General features: G+C 39.2%; 1 protein-coding gene across 5 annotated transcripts in view; it reads right to left on the reverse strand.

The window, feature by feature from the left end:
- Nucleotides 1-3,065: 3,065 nt before the first annotated feature.
- The window catches only part of atp8a2 (ATPase phospholipid transporting 8A2), a 95,927-nt gene continuing 73,453 nt past the window's right edge, over nt 3,066-25,539 (reverse strand). For all 5 annotated transcript variants that reach the window (XM_017717085.2, XM_017717090.2, XM_037534092.1 and 2 more), the window contains 10 exons: nt 23,228-23,302; nt 22,684-22,806; nt 20,395-20,473; nt 18,426-18,487; nt 17,211-17,267; nt 16,056-16,163; nt 9,590-9,678; nt 8,284-8,388; nt 4,721-4,812; nt 3,066-3,384 (listed from right to left, as the gene is read on the reverse strand). In XM_017717085.2, coding sequence (XP_017572574.1) covers nt 3,290-3,384; nt 4,721-4,812; nt 8,284-8,388; nt 9,590-9,678; nt 16,056-16,163; nt 17,211-17,267; nt 18,426-18,487; nt 20,395-20,473; nt 22,684-22,806; nt 23,228-23,302 — 885 coding nt within the window. In that variant the 3' untranslated portion in view covers nt 3,066-3,289. The remainder of the gene's footprint in view (nt 3,385-4,720; nt 4,813-8,283; nt 8,389-9,589; nt 9,679-16,055; nt 16,164-17,210; nt 17,268-18,425; nt 18,488-20,394; nt 20,474-22,683; nt 22,807-23,227; nt 23,303-25,539) is intronic.

Raw genomic sequence — 25,539 nt, forward strand, 5'->3', positions numbered from 1 at the left:
CAAATGATTCACATCAGTAAATCAACACAACTACTGTGCACAGTGAGTCAAGTGAAGCACAGTGATTGAGTTGACAGATTTTTTGGTACCTTTAGTCTGAGACCACCCTTCATTTTATTTACCTTACACTCAAAAAGGGGTATATAACTAAAAACTTTCTTTTGCAGGATCAGGAAAAAAAGCAGAAAACACAAAATTACACAGAAGCCTCAAATGTAATAAATGAAAAATGTAATAGTGTTTTTAGTGTTTGTGTGTCCACCCTTTGCCTTCATTACAGCTTCCATTCTTTTCAGGAGACTCACTCTCAGTTCATCAAAGAAATCTGCAGGAATATTTTTCCACACCTCCGAAGTTCAGACTTAGAAACTGGTTAAGTTTTTTCTGCTTCTGCTTTCTTTCACTATCAAAATAATCCCAAGCGCATCCAACGATGGTGATATTTTCTCAGTTTTCGCAGCTACACGTCCTTTCATACTCTCAGAGTTGACGTAAGAGTGGAGCTCTTCTCCTCTCACTCAAAGATGAAAGCATTAAGTGATGTTTATCTGATGGAGACAGATTTAGTACTTAACAGCTGCTTTGACTGGAAATCCAATAAATGAATTGTGGTCTCTGACTTTTGCACATAACCATACATACTTTTATACTATACATTCACTGGCCATTTTAACAAGTACATCTACCTTGTTTCTACACTCATTGTCCAATTTATCAGCTCCACTGACCATATAAATGCACTTTGTACTTCTACAATTACAAACTGTAATCCATCTGTATCACTGCATACTTTGTTAGCCCCCTTTTACATTGTTCTTCAGCGGTCAAGACCCATACAGGACCACCACAGAGCACATACTATTTGGTTGGTGGATCATTCTCCGCACTGCAGTGACACTGATGTGGTGGTGGTGGTGTGTTAGTGTGTGGTGAGCTGGTGCGAGTGCATCAGGCACAGAAGCGCTGCTGGAGTTTTTAAGCACAGTATCCAATAACTGCCCACTGTATTAGACACTCATACCATGTTAGTCCACCTTTGCATGTGGAGTTAGAGATGATAGCTCATCTGTTGCCGCATAGTTTGTGTTGGTCAGTCTCTATTTCATCATCAGTGGTCAGTTTCTAACCCTATTGTCAGCAGAGCGGTGTGGTGTACAGAACAGTTAAACAACACTGCTGTATCTGATCCAGCACATACACAACCACGTCAGTGTCACTGCAGTGCTGAGAGTGATGCGCCACATAATACCTGCTCTGTGGGGTCTAAAAAAACATGCAGAGAAACACATGGACTACATTCTATATGGCAAGTGGAGCTGATACACAGTAGAGCTTCAAATATTTGACAAGCCTGAAGCTCCCCCAGACCAGCCCATCACAACCCGAAGTGCAGAATACAACCTGACGTTTGAATCCGACTGCTCATTTTCCAAATATGTGTTGGATTCAAAGCAGTTTCAGATTTCACATACTGTTTCTTAGTCCACCTGCCAGCTTCAGAACAGGTAAGTGCAGCCAAAAGGATGCTTAGGTTGTATGTTCAGTGTGTTATATCACTGTTGTTGGATCTCCATTTTTTAGTGTCAAAAAATGTCTGGTTCCATTGACTTACATTAAAAGTAAAGTAAGCGTTTTCCTTCTGCTGTAAAGATCTCATTTTGGAGATACAAGGTTTTTTTCCGACAACAGCGATATGCAACATGCTACATGTAAAGAGATAAAGGATTAAACAGGTGAAGGCTAATATCTGATATATTGCTGTTTCAGCAGTGCACAGCATGAGAAAAGCACAGTATGGAGTATACAAGTTTATCCAGACTTCATACAAAATGGTATGTGGTTCAAAAACAGTGCTTAATGAATGCATTTATTTTTATTTATCTGTGATACAATGATGGCTACTATTGTCGGTACATGGTAAACAGTGCTGTCTTATCCGGTTTTATGTGGCACTTTGAATTATGAAGGGTTGGTTTGGGGGAGATTCAGACAGAATTCTGTTGTACTCGGGTCAGTTTTAGATTCACAGACTTTATGATGATGCGCCATATGGAGAATTCAATATCTGGGAACCTTTTTTGGTTATATGGAGCATTTGTCCTCCCTACAATTTCTTTGACAGTCTAGTTGCTAATTACTGTCCAATACATAAAAGCAGATGTATTATAATTTGTAAATACAGCATATTAGACTTTTAGGCATTTAATTTATTTGTTTATTCTTTTCTTCTTTTTGTTTTTATTTTTACTGTTTTACTTTTTTGCTTTTGCAATCTTATCTTTAAAAAATGGGCCCAGGTCGATGCTCTGTGTCAGATCAGGTCAGGCTCGGAGAGAAAATTCTTTGGGCTGTACTCGGCATCGGACTGAAATTTCAGGTCCGATTAAAGTTCTAATACAAGGTAGGTGTACCTAATGATGTGTCCACAGAGTATATGTGATATATTCATAATGAAATGATATACACATTTGAAACAAGTCAATTTAAGGCAAACACACACACATGCACTTTCACACACATCTACTGTCATCTCCACAGCACACACACACACACACACACACACTGTAAAAAATAATTTACAATTTCAACACAAAAAAAAGTAACCTGGTTGCTTTAACATTTTTAATTCACTGAACTTCAATTAATAAGTTCGCTGAACATACAGAATAAACAGATTCTTCTTCTGTTAACTGACTACTGTGGCTCTGAATTTTGGCAACCAGGTTAATTACATGTTTCATTTAAAACATCAAATCATTTTTTACAGTGCTAAGGACGGTGGAGCCCTGCCACACACCAGCCAGCCGACTCAAACACACAGCAGAATCAGGATCACACGCGCACACTCACATCGAATGCACATACAGACGTATGTTTACGCACATGCATGACAACATCCACAGGGCTGTGTGCTGCAGCGTGTTACAGAAAAGTTACAGAGAGAAATGCCACTGTCTCTGGTTTTCCATGCATCATGTCTGGATGCTGACTGGCTCCTCATGCCGATCCGCCGCAGTATTGGTGTGTATTGACTGGCCGTTCCATTATGAGAAAGCCCCCCCCACTCCCACCCATAAACCCCACCCACTTTCCCCAGCAGTTCAGTCTTGCCTATAAAGGCTTGGTTAATGTAAAGCAAGGCCCAGGGAAGCGCAGGCCAAGCCTAGTTCAGTCCAGTTCACTTCAGAGGTCCAGTAAGGCCACAGCAGGATCGCTCAGAATGAGCATGTCCCTTTAAAAGTCTGTGTAGGCTGTCGCCATGGCAACTCCGTCGTGAGGCATCGGCTAGCTACACGCTGGGCCGCTGACGGGTGGTGTCGTAGGAGCGCACGACCTGGGACTGGGATACCACTCCATGTTCTTCTTGGGAGAATGCATAGCCATCTGCAGAGAAAAGTTTACATGAGGATGTTAACATTTTATATCAGTTCTTCATCACTCATATCTTAATGAAATAAGCAAAAAATAATAATAATTCTGTAAAAGTGTAGATTGTAAAGTTTCTGTCCATTTCACATTTTGGGTTCATGATCCTTTAAGCTGTACCCACATTTTTTTCACAGTGCAGAAATGTCATATAGAATATAAGCTGAATGTATGTAATTGGCTATACAACAAATTGTTTGTTGAATTGTGTAATTGTGCAATTGCATTCAGTTACTGCCTCTACCACATGTGCCTGGAGTGTATTGTTATGTTTCTGCTGCGTGTCACGTGTGCCATGTTTAATGTACACTGCGGGTGCCACAATCCTGCGTGCGCTACATTTTACATCACTTCTTTCTCACATATAGCTAACTGAAATAACCAGTGAAATTCTGTCAAATGTAGAATCTGAAGTTTCAATCCACACCACACTCATGTTTTTGATCCTTTACTTTATTGTCCTATTTTTTCAAAAGTCAAAATCCCGTTTCAGGCTTTTGATGAACTTTTTGTAATTTGTTATATAGATCAATGTACTGAATTGGTTCAAAGTCAGAGTTTAAAACATTTTGGAGTTTTAAAACACTTTAACTGACTAAATTTTCTTACTACCAATATAATAATAATGCCCTCTAAACTTTTCCAAATGTCTCGGTAGTGACCATTTTAGTTTTGAACTAGCCAGTACATGACATGCAAACACAGCTTTGAACAGCTGTATATATATATATAATATATTTTTATTATAACACAAACACACTTAATTTCAGAAAGTATGTTTCAGTACTGACAGTTCTTAAATGTTACACAGTGATTTTCTGCCTTTGGGACATTTACTTCAAAACAGTGGCATCTAACTGCTCACCACGTGGCCATGAGGGTCAGGGATGCAGCCTCAATTCCTGCTGTAAAATGCAGGGGCGTGGCTAAAATGAGTATCCATCTTTGAACTATAACTCTGTGTTTCAGTAGTGACATGAAAACATGAGACAGCACTTTGTGAACAAAGTTTTTTTAAATAAATAAATCATAACATTATACTTGCAAATATATGGTCTGAGTCTTCTTTATTCATTTTTAAAAATTCTGTGGCCTTTTCAACTATTTCGGTACAGTAGTCCATATAACATATAACGCAATTAATTTTAAATTCCGGAATTGTATTTCATGCACTGCATGTGCTGAGAGTGTAGTATATGGCATATGTGTCCTGTGTGCTATATGTGTTAAGTCTGTCATGTGTGCTGCATGTTGCATGTGCTCTGCATGTGCCACATGTGCAGGTAATACTCACGTGACACGGTCTGCTGCACAGAGTTGGAGCGCCCCACACTGGAAGGAGTCTTCCTGAACACCCGAGTCAACAGGTGGGCACGCTCATTCAGACTGGACAGAGAAAGAGGGAGATGTACAGGTCAGTCAAAGAGCAAGAATTGCTGGCTGATTGGCTATCCACACCTCCAATCACAGGACAGAGGAGACAGAGAAACTCTAAACAAGCTAGAGATCAAAGATCAAAGCACAGCAGGGAATTCTGGGAGCTGGTTTTAAAGACATAGATTTAGCTCAAGATTAAGCTTAACCTGTACCCATAAAACAAGTTGACAGACAGGTTAAAGACTACATCACAGGGCACACCTGAATGAGTGATCATACAATCCACTAGCCAAGCTCTTGGCACTTATTTAGTAGACATATGCTTTGGATAGTCATCCTAATGCACACTGAGAGAATCAACCCCACACGCACATCCATAAAAGTTATACATAAGTAATACTAATAATTCTAAAATTCCAGCTCCACTTAGCACCAGTCCTCCTTGAAGACATACTGCAATTCTCCCCTCATCAGTAGCTATTTGTCTTTTTAAATCTTAAATTAAAAAATACATCAACGTAACGATGACATTTTTACTCAAATTTATACCTTCAATAAGGAGGCACCCCCATTTAAAGCTGTCTAGAATAAAGCTCTGCGCTCCAGATGGAATTCCAATGCCATTCCCAATATAGTTTCGGAATGAGGTAGAACCCAAGCAGGCTTGACCCTACCTTTGATAAACAGAATCTATGCAGAAGACACAGTTGATGATGTCTCCCTGTATATCAGATGAAAGTGACTATTTTCCAAAAAAAAATCCAGGGCATGATACAAAAGCCAGCCAGAATGGAAGATGGCCAAGCTGCTCAAGGTTGCAGCTCAAACGCACAATAGAGTGGGCTGCAATGTTATCGTTGGGAGGACGTCCCGATATGTTTGGCCGTGTCATAGAAAGCTCTCGGCAATTGTAGCCAAGAGAGGCCAGGCAGCCAAAGAAAACGGCGTCTGCTAAACAGATGACTGGAGGAACGAGGAGGATGATGGATGGATAAATAAAGAAATAAATAAATGGAAAGCACCACGCATTACGCTGGTAAGACGAGCCTTTACTATTCTTCGGACGCTCCTGCCGAGCCCCTCTTCAAAACGGAAAAGGAATGTCAAGAAAGCCTGCTATACGGGGGAGGGAAAATGGGGGGACATTTTGTTACAGGCTTTAGCCTCCTGAGATCACACATATCCTCCTCCATCCTGAAAACACAGATGACTCATTTATGAGTCCAGGCCTGGCCTAGTCTGAAAGAAAATATCCTGGCCTAGGCTAGGTCTCCTTGGGTCAATAGGACCCCAAGTCCAAACTCTTCAAGACGAGCACTTCCTGTGTCCAAAACCTCCACCCAGTGCAGCACCAAAATCCAACTAATGTTTAATCACTCAGCAAGAGTTGGAGTCCTACCCAGTACAACTTACAGCCATTATCCATTCTACAGCTGGCTGTTTACCCCACTAGAATGAGGTTAACAATCCCCCTAAAGGGGAACAGAGCAGAACAGGGCATCAAGCCAACAGCCCTTCTGATTGGAAGTCAATTCTATCAGCTCTCCTTTTGCAAGCTTGTAGCTTAAAACCTCCAAAAATTACAACCCATTCAACAGCTTATGTACAACCGCAAATCTTCCTGCAATGTCTGTTCTAACTGACCTTTCTGTCCTCCCTCCAACAAATGCGTCACTTTGTAGCAACTGTTGTTTCCTTGGACAGGCTTGGACAGAACACTGTAGCACAAAACTCAGTTTCTGTCAAAATTCGAAAGTTAGAGTGTGTTCACATTTTCAAATTAGCACGCTGACACATGTTTGGTTGTTAACAAGCTGCCAATGGACTGAGAATACCACTTTAATGAGTTTTACTATCAAGTTAGCACGGGATTACACTGAATGAATTAGAGCTAGGAATGATTGTGTTGTAAAAAAGGAGCTTAGCTATTGCTTTGGGGCAGAAAAGGTCAAAGTTATGCCAAAAAATGCTCTTTTCCACTCTATATGAGTTAAAGTTAATGTTAGCAGCTTTGGTTAGCCCTGTAGTCATTATATGTGTTTTTCCTTGTAATGAATATTAATAGAAAATTAAGAAAAATCCTTATTTAAAGTGTATAATTATTACATGTAAAGCAAAGTTTCACATTAATTGGTTATAGTTCTGTATACAGGTCAGCTAGCTAACTGTTTTATTTGCTGTGATAGCTAGGATAGTCTTGCTGTACTGTGATTCAGTCAGATACCTACAGTTCACCCACAATTTTAGCCTATGATTGGTTCAGCTGGTTTCAGTATACCCACAACTTTACACCATGAACGTAACATTAATGTTTTATGGGTATGTATCTAGGCAAGATCAACTACTCAGAGTATACCAATTACACACAATTCACAATTCAGGATCAACAAGCTAAAACAATTCAACATAAATAACGCCACATGATGGATATTCTACTACACAAACACAAACACAGCTACATGTCCAGGGTTCCACGCAACCAGTCCTTACAGCAATGATCACCTCATGTCCGGCTGACAATGACAATGTGAAAGAAAAGAGACACTTCATGTGAGATGGTGATGTAGGAATGAAAAAGCAGACTGAATGAAGAAAGTGAATGAGAGAGAATAGAGTCCACACGCACACAGGCAGCGTAAGCTCTACCTGTGGAGTCTGGCTTTAGCCCTGCTGTTAGCCTACTGCACTGCAGCCTTGGGCCTGTGGACCATCGCATGGGGGTTAGTACACACCTTCAGTACACTGTCAGACTAACACTTGCTAAACTTTAAAGGTCTACAGACACTTAAACATTATACAGCAACTTAACACACAGACAAAATCAGGAGACAGACGGGTTTTCTTGACATTGTACACTACTGTTCAAAAGTTTGGAAACAATTTACAAAGTTAAAAAACCGCAAGCTGTCAGTGGAACCAGACATTTTCCAAAGTCATTTTGGGCTGTTTCTTTTGGTCCATTCATCTTGAAATTTAAACACAATGTAAAAAACAGTAGGTATTTTCAAACTACGTGAAAAAGATACAAGATTTTCTTCTGACAGCAACAAAAAGTTTCGCTCCCCAGTTCTGACAGTCCATATATGGAAACTTAATTGCAAAATACAGCCTATTCTGAAGTCTCTGTTTCTGTGATGTCACAAAAAACAATACATTTACATATATCCACCTCTTCAGCCTACAGCAGCTCAGCAACACCCATTCGCACTAAGATTATAAGGTGTGTTTAAACCTGGACTGCTTTTGGAATAAGGCACAATACCAAAAGAGGCTTGATCTTGTAAATGTTAATTACAACACAAACATATAATACAAGGAAAATATACGGATATGAGCCCTTCTAAGTAAATAAAACAAAATGGCAACTGGAAAAAAAAGGTGATACAAGACAAGTACATTTACGCACACATTCTGGACTGATACAAAGGCTTTAAGATTAAATAAGTGAAGATTGTTGAGTGAGGTGCATGGGTCACAGACCTGCGGCCGCTGGCATCTCTGAGGACGGCCGCTCCAGGGTCCACAGCCCGAGCCTCTAGCTCCTGCACCTCCTCCAGCAGAGTCTTCCTCACTGTGCGCCTCCCTCTTTATACATACACCAAAGTACAAAAGATGATGAGACATTATTCATATTTAATGTTGCACATCTAAAGTTGGAAGAAGCTTCCAGCTGCTTGTGCATCAAAGAGTTCTGCTTAGCTTGAAAAGCAGTGGGGAACCCTCAGGGCCCTCCAGACCTTCAGAGGAAGTATATTGATTTCTTGGAACAAAAGGGTCATCACACTTGCTGTAAATAAACTCTGCAAGTATTGTATTAATACTCATATTTAGTTGTTACCTTTTGGTTGGAAATGAAAGGATAAAGATCTTTAAACCAGAAACAGAAAATTATCCAAATTGATTTTTTCCCTCTGTGGTAAATATAGCCTAGCAAGCTCTCCGAGCTGAGGCCTTCAGGAACTAAAGGACGTACACATCAGATTAACTTCCAGCATAATTCAGAAGTGAGAGTGAAATTGATCTATCAATAGGTGACCAGTCTCAAGAGAAAGAGACTAACCAGGTTTCAGTCAGTTGTTATAAATGGAAAATACTGAAGGAGTCACTGTAAAGCTATATACAAAATACAATATGTTATTGTTTGTCATAAACATAAATATGTTTTTTCGCAAGCTTCAAATATCCATCTTTAATACAGAATAGTAAAAAAAGTCCAGGTGCAAAAGTGTTCGCTTAGTACTAACATTCTATAAGAAATCCCACAGAGGTGCTAGCAAACAAAAAAAATCTGCACTTACAAATGCCTATGTAGTACATTTGTCAGTTGTTTGTTCAGTTTTGCCGATGTAAATACGTTTTGCAGATGTTAAACATGTTTAATTAGAAAAGAAACACATTCACTGATTGAAAACATTTATAGACTTGAATTTCAGCTCTAATGCTAGCTATTACAGCAGCTAGCTAGTATAAATGCTATACAAACTATAGGCTAAAACAACCATTTTAAGTTATTTAGCCTGTACTGCAAACACTACATTTACTGCATGCAGTGCTTCAGACTGAAGGGTTTTTCTATAATGACAGGCTCATCATTTGAAACCGTATGGACCCTGCCAGATTTTTAGTAGGTTTATTTTTGTACAGTGTAATGCCTGTAGCTGATAATGAGACTAAAATGATCCATGAAAAACTCAAGATTTGACTTGAATTCACACCCTACTGACCTGAGACCCGATGCAGACTCATATGAATCAACTTGTGAACACCACTGGTATGCGTTACTTACGCGTTCCATGCCACGTCTTTGAGCAGACACGCTGCAGGCACCAGAATGAGACCCAGCCAGAAGCTCCAGCACTGCATCACTCGGCCAGCCTGCAACAAACCCCCACAGACAACATTAACAACACCATAACGTCACGACAACACTGGACCACTGCTGGGGGTTAAACACTGACCGACAGCCTCCGTCTCTCCTCTGAGCAGCTGCAGCTGAACACAGTGACCTCCGACCCCTGACAAAGTGGGAGGCTAATTATCTCATCAACTACTATCTCCAGCTCTCTCTCTCTCTCTCTCTCTCTCTCTCTCTCTCATTCTCCCTCCCTTTCGGTCACTCATCTGTCTTGTTTTCCTCTTGCTTCTTGAACCAACAGCGTCTCTTACAAAATGTATCGGTTCTGAAAGACTGACTGCAAAATTCTCTAAGCATGTGCTTCCAACAGTGGTGATATTTCACGGCTGCGCTTGAAGTCATAATTTAGAATGGTGAGTGAAATACTCAAATACCCATTAAAGTGATAGTTCAAATTTACACAGTTTTCTCCCCTAAACCCCAATGTAGCCAGTCATTCAAGACATGTTTGATATCTGAGGTTTGGCAGCTATGAAGCTAATGTAGATAACAAGTAATACTAATCACCCTAATTCATCACACAATGGCCTCCGACTGTATCAGGCAGTTAGGCAATTCGTAATAGACTTTATTATATGGTTTCTGAGACTGTATGGCACACTGTCAAACAAATGGAATTGTCAGATTTTTGCTTCAAACTAATTATGGGTGCAGTTTAATGATACAAATAATCTGAGCCATGTAAATGACTTGGGCATAAATGCTGCAGCTAAACCTATACCAACATGATGTAGCTTAATCACGCATGACTGTCATATATTATCCAAAGCTCACACTGTGTGGACTAAATAACTGTCATTTTTATTAAATATTTTTATTTAATTAAATAAAGCTAATAAAAATCTGCCAAAGGGAGCGACAATGTTCCAAGAAGTATATTGATTTCTTTGAACAAAAGGGTCATCACACTTGCTGTAAATAAACTCTGCAAGTATTGTATTAATACTCATATTTAGTTGTTACCTTTTGGTTGGAAATGAAAGGATAAAGATCTTTAAACCAGAAACAGAAAATTGATTTTTTGTGGTAGATATAGCCTAGCAGGCCGAGGCCTTCAGGAGCCGAACTAAAGGATGTACACATCAGATTAACTTTCATTATAATTCAGAAGTGAGAGTGAAATTGATCTATCAATAGGTGACCAGTCTCAAGAGAAAAAGACTAACCAGGTTTCAGTCAGTTGTTATAAATGGAAAATACTGAAGGAGTCACTGTAAAGCTGTTATATACAAAATACAATATGTTATTGTTTGTCATAAACATAATGTTTTTCGCAAGCGTCAAATATCCATCTTTAATACAGAATAGCAAAAAAAGTCCAGGTGCAAAAGTGTTCGCTTAGTACTAACATTCTATAAGAAATCCCACAGAGGTGCTAGCAAACAAAAAAAAACTGCCCTTACAAATGCCTGTGTAGTGCATTGGTCAGTTGTTTGTTCAGTTTTGCAGATGTAAATATGTTTTGCAGATGTTAAATATGTTTAATTAGAAAAGAAACACATTCACTGATTGAAAACATTTATAGACTTGAATTTCAGCTCTAATGCTAGCTATTACAGCAGCAAGAGGATCAAGGAGGGGATCCTGTGATTTTCAGTCAGTCAGATTTTCGACAGTGTCTGTCATTACGTCTAGCGATTTGTCATTTAAATAAAAATATAGGCTCTTCAACTTTCACTCAAAAGAGCTGACTCAAAGAGCTGACTCAAAGAGCTGACCCACTCACACACATCACTAGGAAAAGATGTGGAATTGGAATCAGGCTAAAAAAAAACATGATCAGTGCTCCCCTACAATGTAAAGCAGCAGACTTTGGACATCAAACATGCCTTGAGTGAACGACTACATGTGGGTTGAAGGGAAAACTGCAAATGGAAAGTATGATTGTGAGGTGACTATCACTCTAAACTAGCATATTTTATTCACTGGAACAAGGCTAACGTCACCAACAAGCTAGCAGCTAACCACACAATCTATTTGAGATTACTTAATGTGGTTGGAGGCAAGAATATAATGATTCAGGTATGCCGTTAGCACAATGCCAACTAGTGTGGTATAAGCCTCAATTACTTGTGAGGTGATGTGACTATCTTTCTGAACTAGCATATTTTACTCACCTGAGCTAGGCTAAAGTCACTAACAAGCAATGGTTTTAGTCCAATGTTTATGGCTAACAGCGCATAAAACCACACAATCTTTTTGAGATTACTCATCTCAATGTGGTTTGAGTCAAGAGTGAAATGATTTAAGTATATAGTTAGGACAATGCTAACTGATATAATACTTGTGATGTGACTATCACTCTAAACTAGCATATTTCAGTCACAGGAGCTAAACTTTTGTCAGTAACAAGCAATGGTTTTAGCCCATTTTTATAGCTAACAGTGCAAGAAACCACACAACCTATTTGAGATTACTTATTGTGGTTTGATGCAAAATGATTCATGTATGCAGTTAGCACAATGCTAACTGGTGTGGTATAATCTTACACTATTTGTGATGTGACTATCACTCTAAACTAGCATATTTGAGTCACTGGAGCAAAGCTAGAGTCAGTAACAAGCAATGGTTTTAGCCCATCTTTATAGCTAACAGCGTAAGCAACCACACAACGTATTTGAGATTACTTAATGTGGTTTGAGGCAAGAGTGTAATGACTCGGGTATGCAGTTAGCACAATTCTAATTGGTGAGATATAAGCTTCCATTACTTGTTGTCTATATTAGCCTTGAAGCTTCAGTGAGACAAGGAGTTAAAGGCTATTTCACAGCTGACGCTCTGATGGAACCTTGACTCAACTTAAAGCCCATTAGGAGTTATTTCCTGTGACAGCTGCACACACACCCAGACAGGCCGACTGCCTCCCAGCGCAAACAGGGACGCTCTCAGTTAGACGCACGCCCACACACACAGAAACATGCAGAGAAATGTAATGTGGAGTGACAGAAAACATTAGTATGGACTGATGGAGGAAACAGACACACAAACGCTTATACAGAGCTGCTCTGAGGAAACGAGGAGAATAGAACAGAGGGATAAAGGAATTGGGTGAGAGACTAGAGAGATGAAGAATATGCCATCTATCTCTTAAGCACCCTCATTAGAGAGAGCGAGAGAGAGAGAGACAGAGGGAGAGGGAGAGGGAGAGCAAAAGCAGCTGCAGGGTTACTTGAGCACATTCCTAAATCTGACACAAATTAAATTAATAGGCTGAGGACCTTCTGAGAACTTTACCCACCATGACCACGCAGGAGCCCATCTTAACTTCTCCATAACACACACACATACACACACTCTGTGAGGAAGTGGAGGCCTTGTTCATTTTCATGGCAAGGGTCCTGAAAATCTGCCACCCTGCAGAGTTTAGGTCCAGCCCTAATTTCATACATCAGATCCAGTTACTTAGTAGCCTCTGAATATTACAGCCACATGTGCTGGAACTAAACTACTGTAAAAAAAACATTGTAAAATATAGTATAATATCCAGTATTTCTACATAACTAATAAAAATGAATACAACTCCATAGCCAGTAATTTACTGAATGTTTTCAGATCTACAAATGTATCTTTTACTTAAATAAAGTCAAATATACACTAAAATAAGTTCCAGTGTAAAAACAACTTTAAACCACCAAAAAAATAGATTTTTTAAATTGTGAGAATAAAATATTTAAAATGTTTTTTTCTTAGTTAAATTTCTTTATTTACGAACTCGTGACAACGTTTGGTGCAGCTCAGTGTTTACCTCACCATAATTTGCTCTGCTATTATAGAACATATGTTAATATGATCTGATTTCACATTTAATATTGTGAAGAACTGGAAATAATTAACAGTGTAGGCCCATCACAATTTTGATGTTATCACCTGATCCCAATTATTTAGGCTGACCAAAAGTTATTAAATCTTAATATTGTTTACGTTGGGATGGGGAACTCCTTCATAATTCCTGCACAGTTTGGTGATTTTCCTGCTCAGACACACTTGATTCAACTCAGCAGTTAATTACCAGGTATAGTAGATGTGGTAGAGCAGGTAAATCTCCAAACTATGCTGGACCCCTGCCCTCAGGTCCCTACGCCAGCTTTACTTCATGGATAACAATGTGATTGGGCTACATTTTCATCTGTTTTGTTGAAGCAAATATATCAATTAATAAAAGAAAGCAGAAAAGCTGTAGATCTTACAAAACTACTAAAGTAATTCTTCTGAATTCTGTAACATCTTTAGAGGCCAGCTTGTTTGTTTATTTGAGCTGAAGTTGTCAGTTGGAGGCAACAAAGTAACAAAGTAGGAAATTCTGCCACCATTACGGTTTAACTGGAAGGAGCTAATAATTCTAATAACTAATAACAGCCGTGGATATAATTTTATATCACCCAATTTTAACACATTCCTATTATTCTTGGTAAACAATGCTTTACTGAATGTCAATAGTCTCAGTTAACAAGATCTGTTACTTGAACTCAACAGCAGAAACTCTGAAATAGCTTCCAAGCATTCTTAGCATGTGAATTTGCTCTTAATTTTCAGATTTTTTTTTTCTTTTCTTTTTTTTTTTTTTTTTTAAGGCAAGGCAAGGCAAGGCAAGTTTATTTATATAGCACCTTTCATACACAACGGTCATTCAAAGTGCTTTACAAATGAAAAATACAGAAAAATGCAATTAATGTAAATAAAATAAAATTTATGTAAATTTTAAAAACATAATTAAAACAATAGATTTAAAAGAAGTTAATCAAATTTAAAAGAAGGAGATAAAAAATTTTAATAAAAATAAGAAACATGATTAAAACAATAGATATAAAGAAGTTAAATGAATGAGCATAAGAGGATAAAAGTGGATTAAACTGAGCTAAAGGCCTGCTCAAACATGAAGGTTTTCATTCTGGATTTAAAAGTGTCGAGTGTTGGGGCTCTTCTAATGCTCTCTGTCAACTGGTTCCATTTCAGAGCAGCGTAGTAGCTAAATGCTGCCTCTCCGTGTTTAGTTTTTACCTTAGGCTGCACTAACTGACCAGTTCCTGATGATCTGAGAGTTCTGCCCGGCTCATATTGCTGGAGCACATCTAATAAATATACTGGTCCTGCACCATTAAGACATTTATAGACTAGTAATAGTACCTTAAAGTCTATCCTGTAACATACTGGTATCCAGTGTAGGGATTTAAGGATAGGAGTGATGTGCTCTCTTCTTTTACTCCTAGTGAGAACTCTGGCAGCTGCGTTTTGAATCAGCTGAAGCTGTTTGATTGTCTTTTTTGGGAGTCCAGTTAGGAGCCCATTACAGTAATCAATCCTACTAGAAACAAAGGCGTGGATGAGTTTCTCCAGGTCTGTTTTAGCCAGAAAATCTCTGATTTTGTTGATTTTTTTGAGGTGATAGAAAGCTGATTTGGTGACAGCTTTGACATGACTGTTAAAATCTCTTTTAAAGGAAAGATATTTTATAAAAAAAGATATTTTATAAAAATTTTATAAAAATGTCTTTTAAAGGAAAGATATTTTGGCCATCAGCTTTGTAGCCTCTGTAAAGGATAAGAGACTATTCATTTTTTTCTCACGTTAAAGGCTAAAATACTTGTTATATTTACTGTGAGTAACCCTATACTGTAATTATGTAAATAAATATGTTTCAGTCGTGACAATTTCAGCTAATTTTGAGCATAATTCAAAAACTCCATCGGGTACATGACTTGCAAAAACAACGGAATGGTTGTACACAAATAAAATCATAATATTTTTAATTAAAGCAGAAAAATTCGCCATGTGGCCATGAGGGACAAGGATGCAGTCTCACTTTCTGCCCTAAAATGCATAGGTGTGACTAAAATAAGGCTCCTTCTACAGACTAAAACTCATTGTTTTTGTTAGTGACAAGAGTCACTAGAGACTCTTATTTTTTTATTTAAAAATTAAACTTGTGATAAATAAAAAAATCAAAAAGATAATTTAATGTTAAAAAAACAAAAAAATATTATTTACAAAATTAGGCACCTTTTCTTAATTAGCTTTGTTTTAACTGCAGTTTAAGCAAATTCGGTAGAATGGTCCACATACTAACACTGAAAATCTGAAATGTTAGTATCAGCTTTTATCATCAGTCGGGCCCTAATATACACTTGCAATCGCTCCAGAGAGGTCAGGCCAGCGTCTCCTGAGGAGGCCGTAAAGACTGGGGCTCGGGTGACCAAGTGGCAGGTGCAGGGTGTGCTCAGGCAGGGCCGGAGTACATAAATCTTCCCCGAACTTCAGCAGTGCTGACACAGAACACCCAGAGAGCAGGTCGGCATGACAGAGACACTATAAAAGTGATTGTATGTGTGGGGGTACTTGCCTGGCCCAGCATGTCTGGGGCTATGGGAATGTGCGGCCAGATAACAGAATAAACGGCGAAGAAGAGCATCCAGAGCACCATACTGCCCCACACAGCCAGATGAGAGAACTGCAGAGAGAGTGGAATGAAGGGAGAGAGAGAAAAAAGGATGATGGTCATTCTCAGAAAAGGTACAGACCCTCTGAATATAGACACATTTCAGACAGGGGACACATCTCTCTCTCTCTGTAATGGGACACTGTGTGAATTCTACAGGGAATCTGCTTCATTATAAGGGCAGGAGTGTGTGGACAGCTGAGCAGACAGGCGGTGTCGACGCCACCCCCCACACACACTCACAGTGGATGAATGGTTATGTCCTGACATGGCAGCAGTGCACATGGGTGTAGTGTAGTATATGTCCCATCTATCTAAAGCGCTGGCAAATCCCCAACATATTTTCTAGTCTATTGCCCATAAAGCAGCAGACATTGAATGCAGTGCACAGAACAAGTCACATTCACAGTAACCTCTCCAGCGCCTGCGTGTGTAATAACGGGACCTCATGGCACTTTAGAAAACAGATTATGCTTCATACATCCTATTTGTTTGAACAGTCTTTTGTCTTAGCTGACAGTGTATGTGGTGACCCAAACTCAGTAGCGGTGAACTAATCTGAGAACATTGTTGGACAAAAAAGTCCAAAACAGGCCAGCAGACTATGGGACAAAATATTATTACATATATACATACATACATACATACATACATACACATACGTACATACATATCGCTACTGTCGGATGAATAACTATAACCTATATAGTCACTGCTGGAAGGACACCTTGTATCTCTATTTATAGTGTTCATTTCTTCACATGATTGTAAAATGCCAGTTGCCCTTTACATTATTTTAAAATTTCATGATGAGTGGACCAACAGAAACGGTTTAAAAATGTTTGGTTCTACTACTTTCAATTCACAGTTAATGGTGTTTTTTCCTCTTTTCGTAAAATTACCTTTTTGGAAATACAAGGTTTTGTCCTGACAGTAATGAAATGAATAAAACATATGGGACAAATGCATGACCCTGACATCCTGACACTGTACAAAAACAAACGTATGTGTGTGTGTGTGTGTGTGTGTGTGTGTGTGTTTATTTGTACAAACACTGACCCTTGTCCATGCTGTGGTCTCCATACCAGCTTTCAGACATACTGTGACCACCACATACTGCAGAAAAAACAGGGACAGAGAGAATGAGAGAGAGGGAGAGAGAGAAAGAATGAGTGGATCATGAATAACAGTAATCATACACACTCATTATCCTGTTAAAACATTCAGTTAAGCCACACACACACTCACGCACAAAACAAGAGTAAAACATTCATACAGACACACAATGACTATCGCCTTTAGCAACAAACCAACACAGCTTTCAAAACAAGCAGAAATGCATATGCTGCTTACACTATACACACACACAAACACACACACACACACGCACTTTAGAGGAACAGAAGAGAAAAGCCAGAAGACAGACAGACTCAAGCCCCATGAGAGCAATTCATTATGCTTTTAATGGCTGGTGTCTAGCATCTCCTCCAACATCTTACATATTTCACACTGTCTGGCACACACACATACACACACACACAGGCTAATTTTGTAGTAATGAAACATATGTCTGAAAACACAGCAGCGAAGTTAATGACTGCAGGAAGTCTCATTATAAAAAAACAACGACTGACTTCTGAGAACTGATGAAATCGTATGATTTCAATCCAAACCATGTCTGAGAAATAAACTACACAGATTTCTGGACAAACTGCAGCCCTATGACAAATGGTGGGTACTACAAGTCATTTGCACAGATTCCATTTCAACTTTGGGGGGAACACACTGCTCATACTACGTGACCCGTGACATGCGTATTATATACTGTAAAAAATGATTAAAATGCAAATAACCTGGTTGCCTTAAAATATTGAGTTCACATAACCTCCAACAGAACTCATCAGTACAATAATCAGTGTTTTAGCTTCTGTTAAATTCAGTTAATAAAAATTTTAAGGCAATAAATTTGTATTTTTTTTAGGTTAAAACACAGTCATTTCTTTACAGCATTCTAATTATTAGTGTTGAGTAAGTTACATTAGGAATGTGCTGTTAAAAAATCACTGAATATGCAAAACATTCTGAAAACTTCTAAGTACTCTAATTACATAGGGATTGTGTATGAATATTATTATCTGTCTCTGTTGATGAGTTTGTAAAGCAAACAGTGCTTGAAAAATGAGCCTTTAAAATGTTGCATGGCCTCCAATTGGCCAGTGGGGAAATTATGTCACATCGGGTGTTCTGTGATCCTGTGCCTGGCTGGAGACTCACCGTGTAGACAATGTTTCCCACAAACAGGTAGTCCACGCTGTTGCCATTCCCGAAAGGGGTGTCTGCACACACACACACACACACACACACACACACACACACACATACAGGGGACAACATACTTAAAAGGGAATTTCACACATTTAAAAAAATGTGCATTATTCAACTGGTAAGAAGTGAAAAGGCCATTCATTGCTATGTGGGGCCGCCCCTTCAGAGGTTAAGACAGTCTAAGGAGTAGCATCTTTGGTGGAAGTTCACTGGGCCTATTTTTGTAATCAATTCAGGGTGGAGACTAAATTTCCATTCAAACGTACTGCAAATTTTAACTGAAAGGAAAATGCTAATTAATCAGTGTTTCCATTAATTACAGTTACACAGTTAAACTCCTGAAGATCATGTTACACACTTGCAACGCATAGTGCAAAGAGACAAGAGTTGAGCTCCATTTACATGTGGTGGCTCTCTATATGTAGTGGTGGGGCAGAGGAGCCAGTTAAAATGGAGTGTCATCTGGCCCTTAAACTGGGTCCAAGGTAAATTGTTATGTAAAATATATACAATTAAAAATTAGATTCAGAAAGTACATTTTAATTTTACAATTGTTTGCTGTGAACCTCTGCATAGCGTTTGTTGGGATATGATGCACCTTTGCTGAGTGAGCCGGAGCCTTTCATGTTTCGGGCTATGAATAGAGAGAAAACACGCTCACATCTGTGCTGCAAAAATGCCAGGCAGATACCAGAGCCTTTAGAAGAGCCTCAATTATTGTGCGTGATGTATACAAAGGAAGAATTTGAACTTTTATTAACTCTCTGTAGAACAGTTTTGACAGTCCCCTGTCAGCTATGGTGTGAGTGACGCAGACGCATGGCTTGATTCATTTCGGCACTCATGTTAACAGGTCAGCACTTGTGCACAGGCTATGTGAGCAAAGCAGCAGAGCATCCCAGAAGCAGCACAGGATTTAGAGACTAGACCAGGCCTGTGGTTTGTCCGAGTCAGTCATGCAGCAAAATGCATTTAAATAAGCCCTGAAAATCTATGAAAATGAAACCGAGAGCTGTGTAAAAACATTGAACATTCTGTGCTGCAAACAGATTTCCTGGTTGAAACTTTTGCTGTTGAAGAGAAACAAATACTGTGCACGTTTATAAATTATATTTTTATTGAGCAGAATGACTGATGTGACCAGTTATCCATCTGGAAAAAGGAATGTCTGTATATCTTACTTGTTGCTCTGCTCTGCAGCAGAAACAGTGCATGTATGAAAGGTCAGCACATTCAAGCCATAGCACTTGTGCTTCTGCATCGCTCACACCACATAAAGATAGCATGTGTGAATCAGGCATAAGACTTCAGACGCCAGGCAGGAGTCTGTTTAATGAGGGCTGAAGTTGCTGATCCCCTTCACCACCACCCTACGAATGCCACTGGGGCAAAGACTTTTGAGAGGACGCATGACTATTTCAACACCTATCTGAAAAAACTGATTCCCTCACTGTTTTTAGCCATTTTAACTTTATAGATAAACCAAGTTTTCCACCTCATCCCAATGTAAAAACATTTTTTTGCAACATTTAGGCTTTTTATTTTTTATCCAGGTTTTTTATGTGCGTTTTCAAAATTAGCAAAAAAAGAAAAACATTTTTACCACTTTTACCATCAACAACTACATATACAAACACAGAAAACTCATGTAGGCTAGTGGTTTGGAAGGGCAAATAAAATGGATATATTTATATTGTAGGCATCATGACCCCTGGTTCCCATCACCTACAATAAACCACTTCACTGCAAATTGCCCTGAATGACTGATTGCATCTAGTTCATTGAATTATGCAGGAATTCTGAAACATTGCTGGAATTCCCCTTTAAGTTTTCAAGATGGTGAAAGCTCAACTTGGGAGGTTTGTGTGTGTGTGCGTGTGTGTGTCTGTGTGTATGTAGTGATGAATGGGTTAGTTACCATGCTCCAATACTTTTAGTGGAAACCAGAAGAGGATGATGGAATGGATAAGAGCATTTATACAGTGACCCCAAAACACCTGAAAGGAGAGAGAGAGAGCGAGAGCGAGAGCGAGAGAGAGAGAGAGAGAGAGAGAGAGAGAGAGAGAGAGAGAGAGAGAGAGAGACGAGAGCCAATCAAGACAGTTCATTGCCAAAAAACACACAGCCCACACAAACAGCTCTTCTACAGTTATACAACCGGCACAGTGTCCTCAGCATTACCTTTAAAACAAACACGCTCACACGCTCGCCGAGCCTCCCCTCGTAAATGAATGACTTCCTTATTCTATCTCCCTGAATCTCATTATAATTACCATGGTAACAGCGCCGTCTCACCGTCTCTCAGTTTATTCACTGAGATCCTAGGGGTCTAAACAGCCCCCAGACATGAGTCACCATCACAGCCTGTCAATCAGTGCTATTAGGGAAACCCACAATTGCTACATGGGTTACTCTAATTGGGTAATGCAGAATAGGTAAAAATGCAGACTCATGTTTTTGGCACATAAAAGATCCAATCCATAGAATAATTTAAAAATCGTATATTTATTTAATATAAAAAACACTTTTATATTTATTTACACCACAACTTAGCAAGCATTTTAAATGCATGCAGTGTGGAACTATTTTAACTCCTTAAAATAATCTAAAAACAATTCACAGATTTTATATTTTGTGCTTTATATATTTCTGCACAAGAAAACATGAATAAGGAACATACTTCACACGTCAGCAGCCTTTTACTGCTAATTAATAGGCGCTAATTAATTTTATTGCTAATCAATAACTGCTTTTAAACAAAATTTAAATACAGTGTAATTAAAACACCATATGTTATTTATTATATAATATATAGATTATTTGTTATTTTATTTTATTGTGTGTGTGTATTGCACTACATGCATACAAAAGCTGTAACGTTACTGACACATTTTAAAGTACTAGACAATTAAAGTGACCACATAAGTAACACTTAAAAGCACCACACTGCCTATGCTCTGTACCATCATGCAAAAAGTTTCAAATTGCATCTGGAAGCAACATCAGCAAAAGAAACGTGTAGCAAGAGCTTCACAAAATGGGTTTATCATGGATGAGCAGTTACACACAAGCCTAAGATCAAAATGCATAATATCAAACGTAGGTGCAGGATATGGAGTAAGGTAAAACATGCCGTCACTGAACTCTTAAGCAGTGGAAATGTACTCTTTGGAGTGATAAGTCATGCTTCTCTATCTGATGGACGGGTCTGGGTTTGGCGAATGAAGGAGAACATTACCTGCCTGACTGCATTGTGCCAACTTTAAAGTTTGGTGGAGGAGGGATTATGCTATGCAGTTCTTTTTCAGGGGTTGGCCTAGGGCCTTTAGCTCCAGTGAAGGGAAATCTTCAGCAGACCAAGACATTTTGGACAACTGTACGCTTCCAACTTTGTAGGAACATTTTGAGGAAGAACCGTTTCTGTTCCAGCATGAATGAGCACCAATGCACAAAGCAAGATCCATAAAGTCATGGCTGAGTGAGTTTGGTGTGGAACAACTGGACTGGCCCACACAGAGCCCTAACCTCAACTGCTTCAAAGACCTTTGGGATGAATTAGAATGGAGATTGCAGGACAGGTCCGCTTGTCCAACACCAGTGTCTGACCTCATAAATGCTCTTCTGGATGAATGGGCAAAAATTCCCAAAATCACACATATTTTGGACACACTCCAAAATCTTGAAGAAAGCTTCCCAGAAGAGTGGAAGCTGTTATAGCTGCCAAGAAGGGACCAATACCATATTACTGCCTATGGATTTAGAATGGGATGTCATAAAAGCTCCTGTAGTTGTGATGTATATGTGGCCCAATACTTTTGTCCATATAGTGTACCTATATGTTTCATTCAAAATAGCTGCAGCAACTTCAGCGGCTTAAACTCTTAGCAGGCCATTTCACATGTGTGTCCGATGTCGACTGAATGAAGAACGAAGGGTTTCAGACATGATGGGTCAGTCCTTATGATTTCTTCATTGTTCACTGCAAAGTTTCACACAAAATGTGATGTGAGTCACGTAGGATCGTGCAATAAGATGGAATTGAAAGGGCCACTTTACAGATTCAGAAAATGTTTGAATGATATTATAGGAGCATATTATCGCAAAGATAGAGAAAAATATATGGAAATATGGGTTAGATGATTCAGACTGTTCGGGACATCTCCATTGTACGTGGTATGTTTGTGTGTATGCTATTGTATGTTGTTACCTTGGTGTTGAATCCTTCTGCGTTCTGTGTGATGCGGTACAGCTGTGGGAACCGCAGCATGTTCTGTTGGCTGCACGGTCGATCGAAAATACCCAGCGTGAAGGGAGGGAGTGCGGTGAAAATCTGAAATGTACACCACACGTAACACACAAAAAGACATCGACATGAGATTATACTGGTCAATAATTTATACAAATGTATTTATACTGTTAAACCCACAAGTGCTGTAAATAATCTGGCATGTGCTCTGTTTGCAGGCAGCTTATAGTCTGGCTAAAAAAACATAAACAAAGGGGAAAACACATCAGCGCACATTTATGTCAGCCTTATATGTATATACTGGAAATACACAGAGAAATGAAGGTCAAACAAAATCTGAGCACTTGTATACAGATTGGGGATTTTGATAATAGAGGAATATTTATGAATACTAGACAGACAGAGACAGAGAGAGAGAGAGAGAGAGAGAGAGAGAGAGAGAGAGAGAGAGAAAGAGAGAGAGAGAGAAAGAGAGAGAGAGGGAAAATGGACAGATGAAACTCACCACATTGTAGAGGCCGATGCACCAGCGCTCAAACAGGATCTGCCCAGAGAAGCCATTCACAAAGGCAAACCACAGCTGGAGGAGGGAGAGGGAGGGTGGAGGTGTAGAACGACAGAGGACAGAAAGGAAAAAGAGCAGAGACAGAAAGAGAGAGAAAGAAAGAGAGAGATAATAATAAACTCTAGTGATGAAAATATTCTTCAAGAAAACAGCAAAACACTTTGACTCTTACATGACAGCTCACACACATAAACAGATTCACTAAGCACACAAACACACTCGCTGTCCATCCCCTCCCTGCTGTGCTCCGCCAAGAAGACAAAGACAGTCTGTGACCTTTAACCTCAAAAGCTCTTCTCTGCTAGCAGTTAATCCTTCCTAATAACCCCCCTCCCTACCACCTCCCCCACGCAAATTCAAATACACAAAATGAGGGGCTTACAGAACAGTGCTCATTCTAAAAAACATAAACGGCCAACTACACAGACACTCCCACTTTCCTCTATGGATGTCAGTGCACTTCAATATACATATTATTGGTATATTACTGTAAGACCTAATGACTTTCTTTGAAATGAAAAAAAAAAGTTTTTATTTAATATAATCATCATGTCTGTTGTATTGAAATCAGTATAAACCAGTGGTCAGCAACCCAAATGTTAAGAAGAGCCCTTTGGTTCCTTCAGCAAAATTCAATCCACCTTTAGAGCCATGACATTCTATGACCATTTTATTTGTTTCACTATCTTGGCTGTAAATATGTCTCAGTATGTGCTAATGTAGTAGTATAGACTAATAATCTAATATAAATGAAAACACAGACTTACTTTACTCTGCTTTAAACTTTAGCTCAGCTATAGCTGCTTTTCTCGCATCTTCAACTATTACTCAATAGTTGAACAGCTTCTTGTAAAATGTCTCTTAACATTTGACTTTTTATGGGGAAACTGATTTCAGCCTCATGACTTTGTACTATTTGGGAATTTCTTACTGCAGATTAAATGTATCAGGAAACCTGCTGAGTGCTTCGAAATGCAAATAAGTCCATTGATTTTCATCTTAAATCTCTCTCTCTTTGCCGTCTCGTTAGCTACTAGCTAGGCGAGATTGTGGTCTGTGTTACTATGGTGACCAGCAGTCTGCACACCAACCTTCAGGGTTGAAGGGTGAATTAGCAGTTATACATTAACTCCAGCGTTCATTTATCGTTAAAACTGTGCACAGCTTTATTTTACTGCAAAGGAGGACTACTTTATTTTTGTTTAAAAATCTAGTTCTGCTCTGAAGCTGCAACAGTCCGTTAGAAGAGCCACATGTTGCCGAACCCTGCTCTAGACGAATTTGGAGTGAGCGCCGCGGTTACGTCATTGACAGTGAAACTTACCTTGTTCAAGCATTCAGTAAACAATGAGAAGTGTTAATATTAATCCAGCCTTGCAAACGCAGTCACTGCCAGTATATAGATGTTTGACATGTTTGTAGAAGAGGACATCATGTATAGCTGTGTTTTATGTCTTTGCTGCTGGTTAAGCAGTACATTGGGAGAAAAATTTCACTCAAGATCTTCTGATCTTCAAGATCACTACATACAAACTATATGTTAATATGTCCCTATATGTAAAACTTTCTTTTACAAGCTTCACATGTCTGATTTTAATCTAGAATGGGCAAAAATATTCATGCCAATTGCCGTTAGCTTAATGATAAACTACTAAAACCCCCTAGGGTTGCTAGAACTGCACATTATTGTAGAGGTGTTTTTTACTTATTTTGACAATGTCTCAAGCTGAAGGCCTAGCACTAATAGCCATAATTTGCCAGTACATATTCTAGATATACACCATATATTTTTCTCTATTTACTTTATATAAATGTAAACATCCTGATGACTATTCTGATGACTCCAAAGCAGTTTTGTGCTCCTAACCCACTACAACCCCTCCACACACACACGCACAGGAGGTGGGTCATGTTGCTGCACCTGCTGGCATCTTTAAAAAGGGGCACAGCTGACAAATGCCCCAGTGGACAGGAGGGTAACCCTGTCAGTAAAACTCACACTCTACCTTTTCTGTCTCACACACACACACACCCACACACACACACCCACGCACACACACCCACAGCTACTGACCCTCATCTACATTGGCGGAGCCCTCCCAGCTCAGAACATACCAGAGACACTGTCATCCGAGAACAGAGTGTGTGTGTTTGTGTGTGTGTGTGTGTGACAGAAAGCAGACTGCAGAGGGGGTGCCTCATCTATCACTGTCAAACACTTCTACAAACAGCTGCAAAACGTCTCTCTCTAA

Source organism: Pygocentrus nattereri, chromosome 24 (genome assembly GCF_015220715.1).
Source record: "Pygocentrus nattereri isolate fPygNat1 chromosome 24, fPygNat1.pri, whole genome shotgun sequence".
Classification (NCBI taxonomy): Eukaryota; Metazoa; Chordata; class Actinopteri; order Characiformes; family Serrasalmidae; genus Pygocentrus; species Pygocentrus nattereri.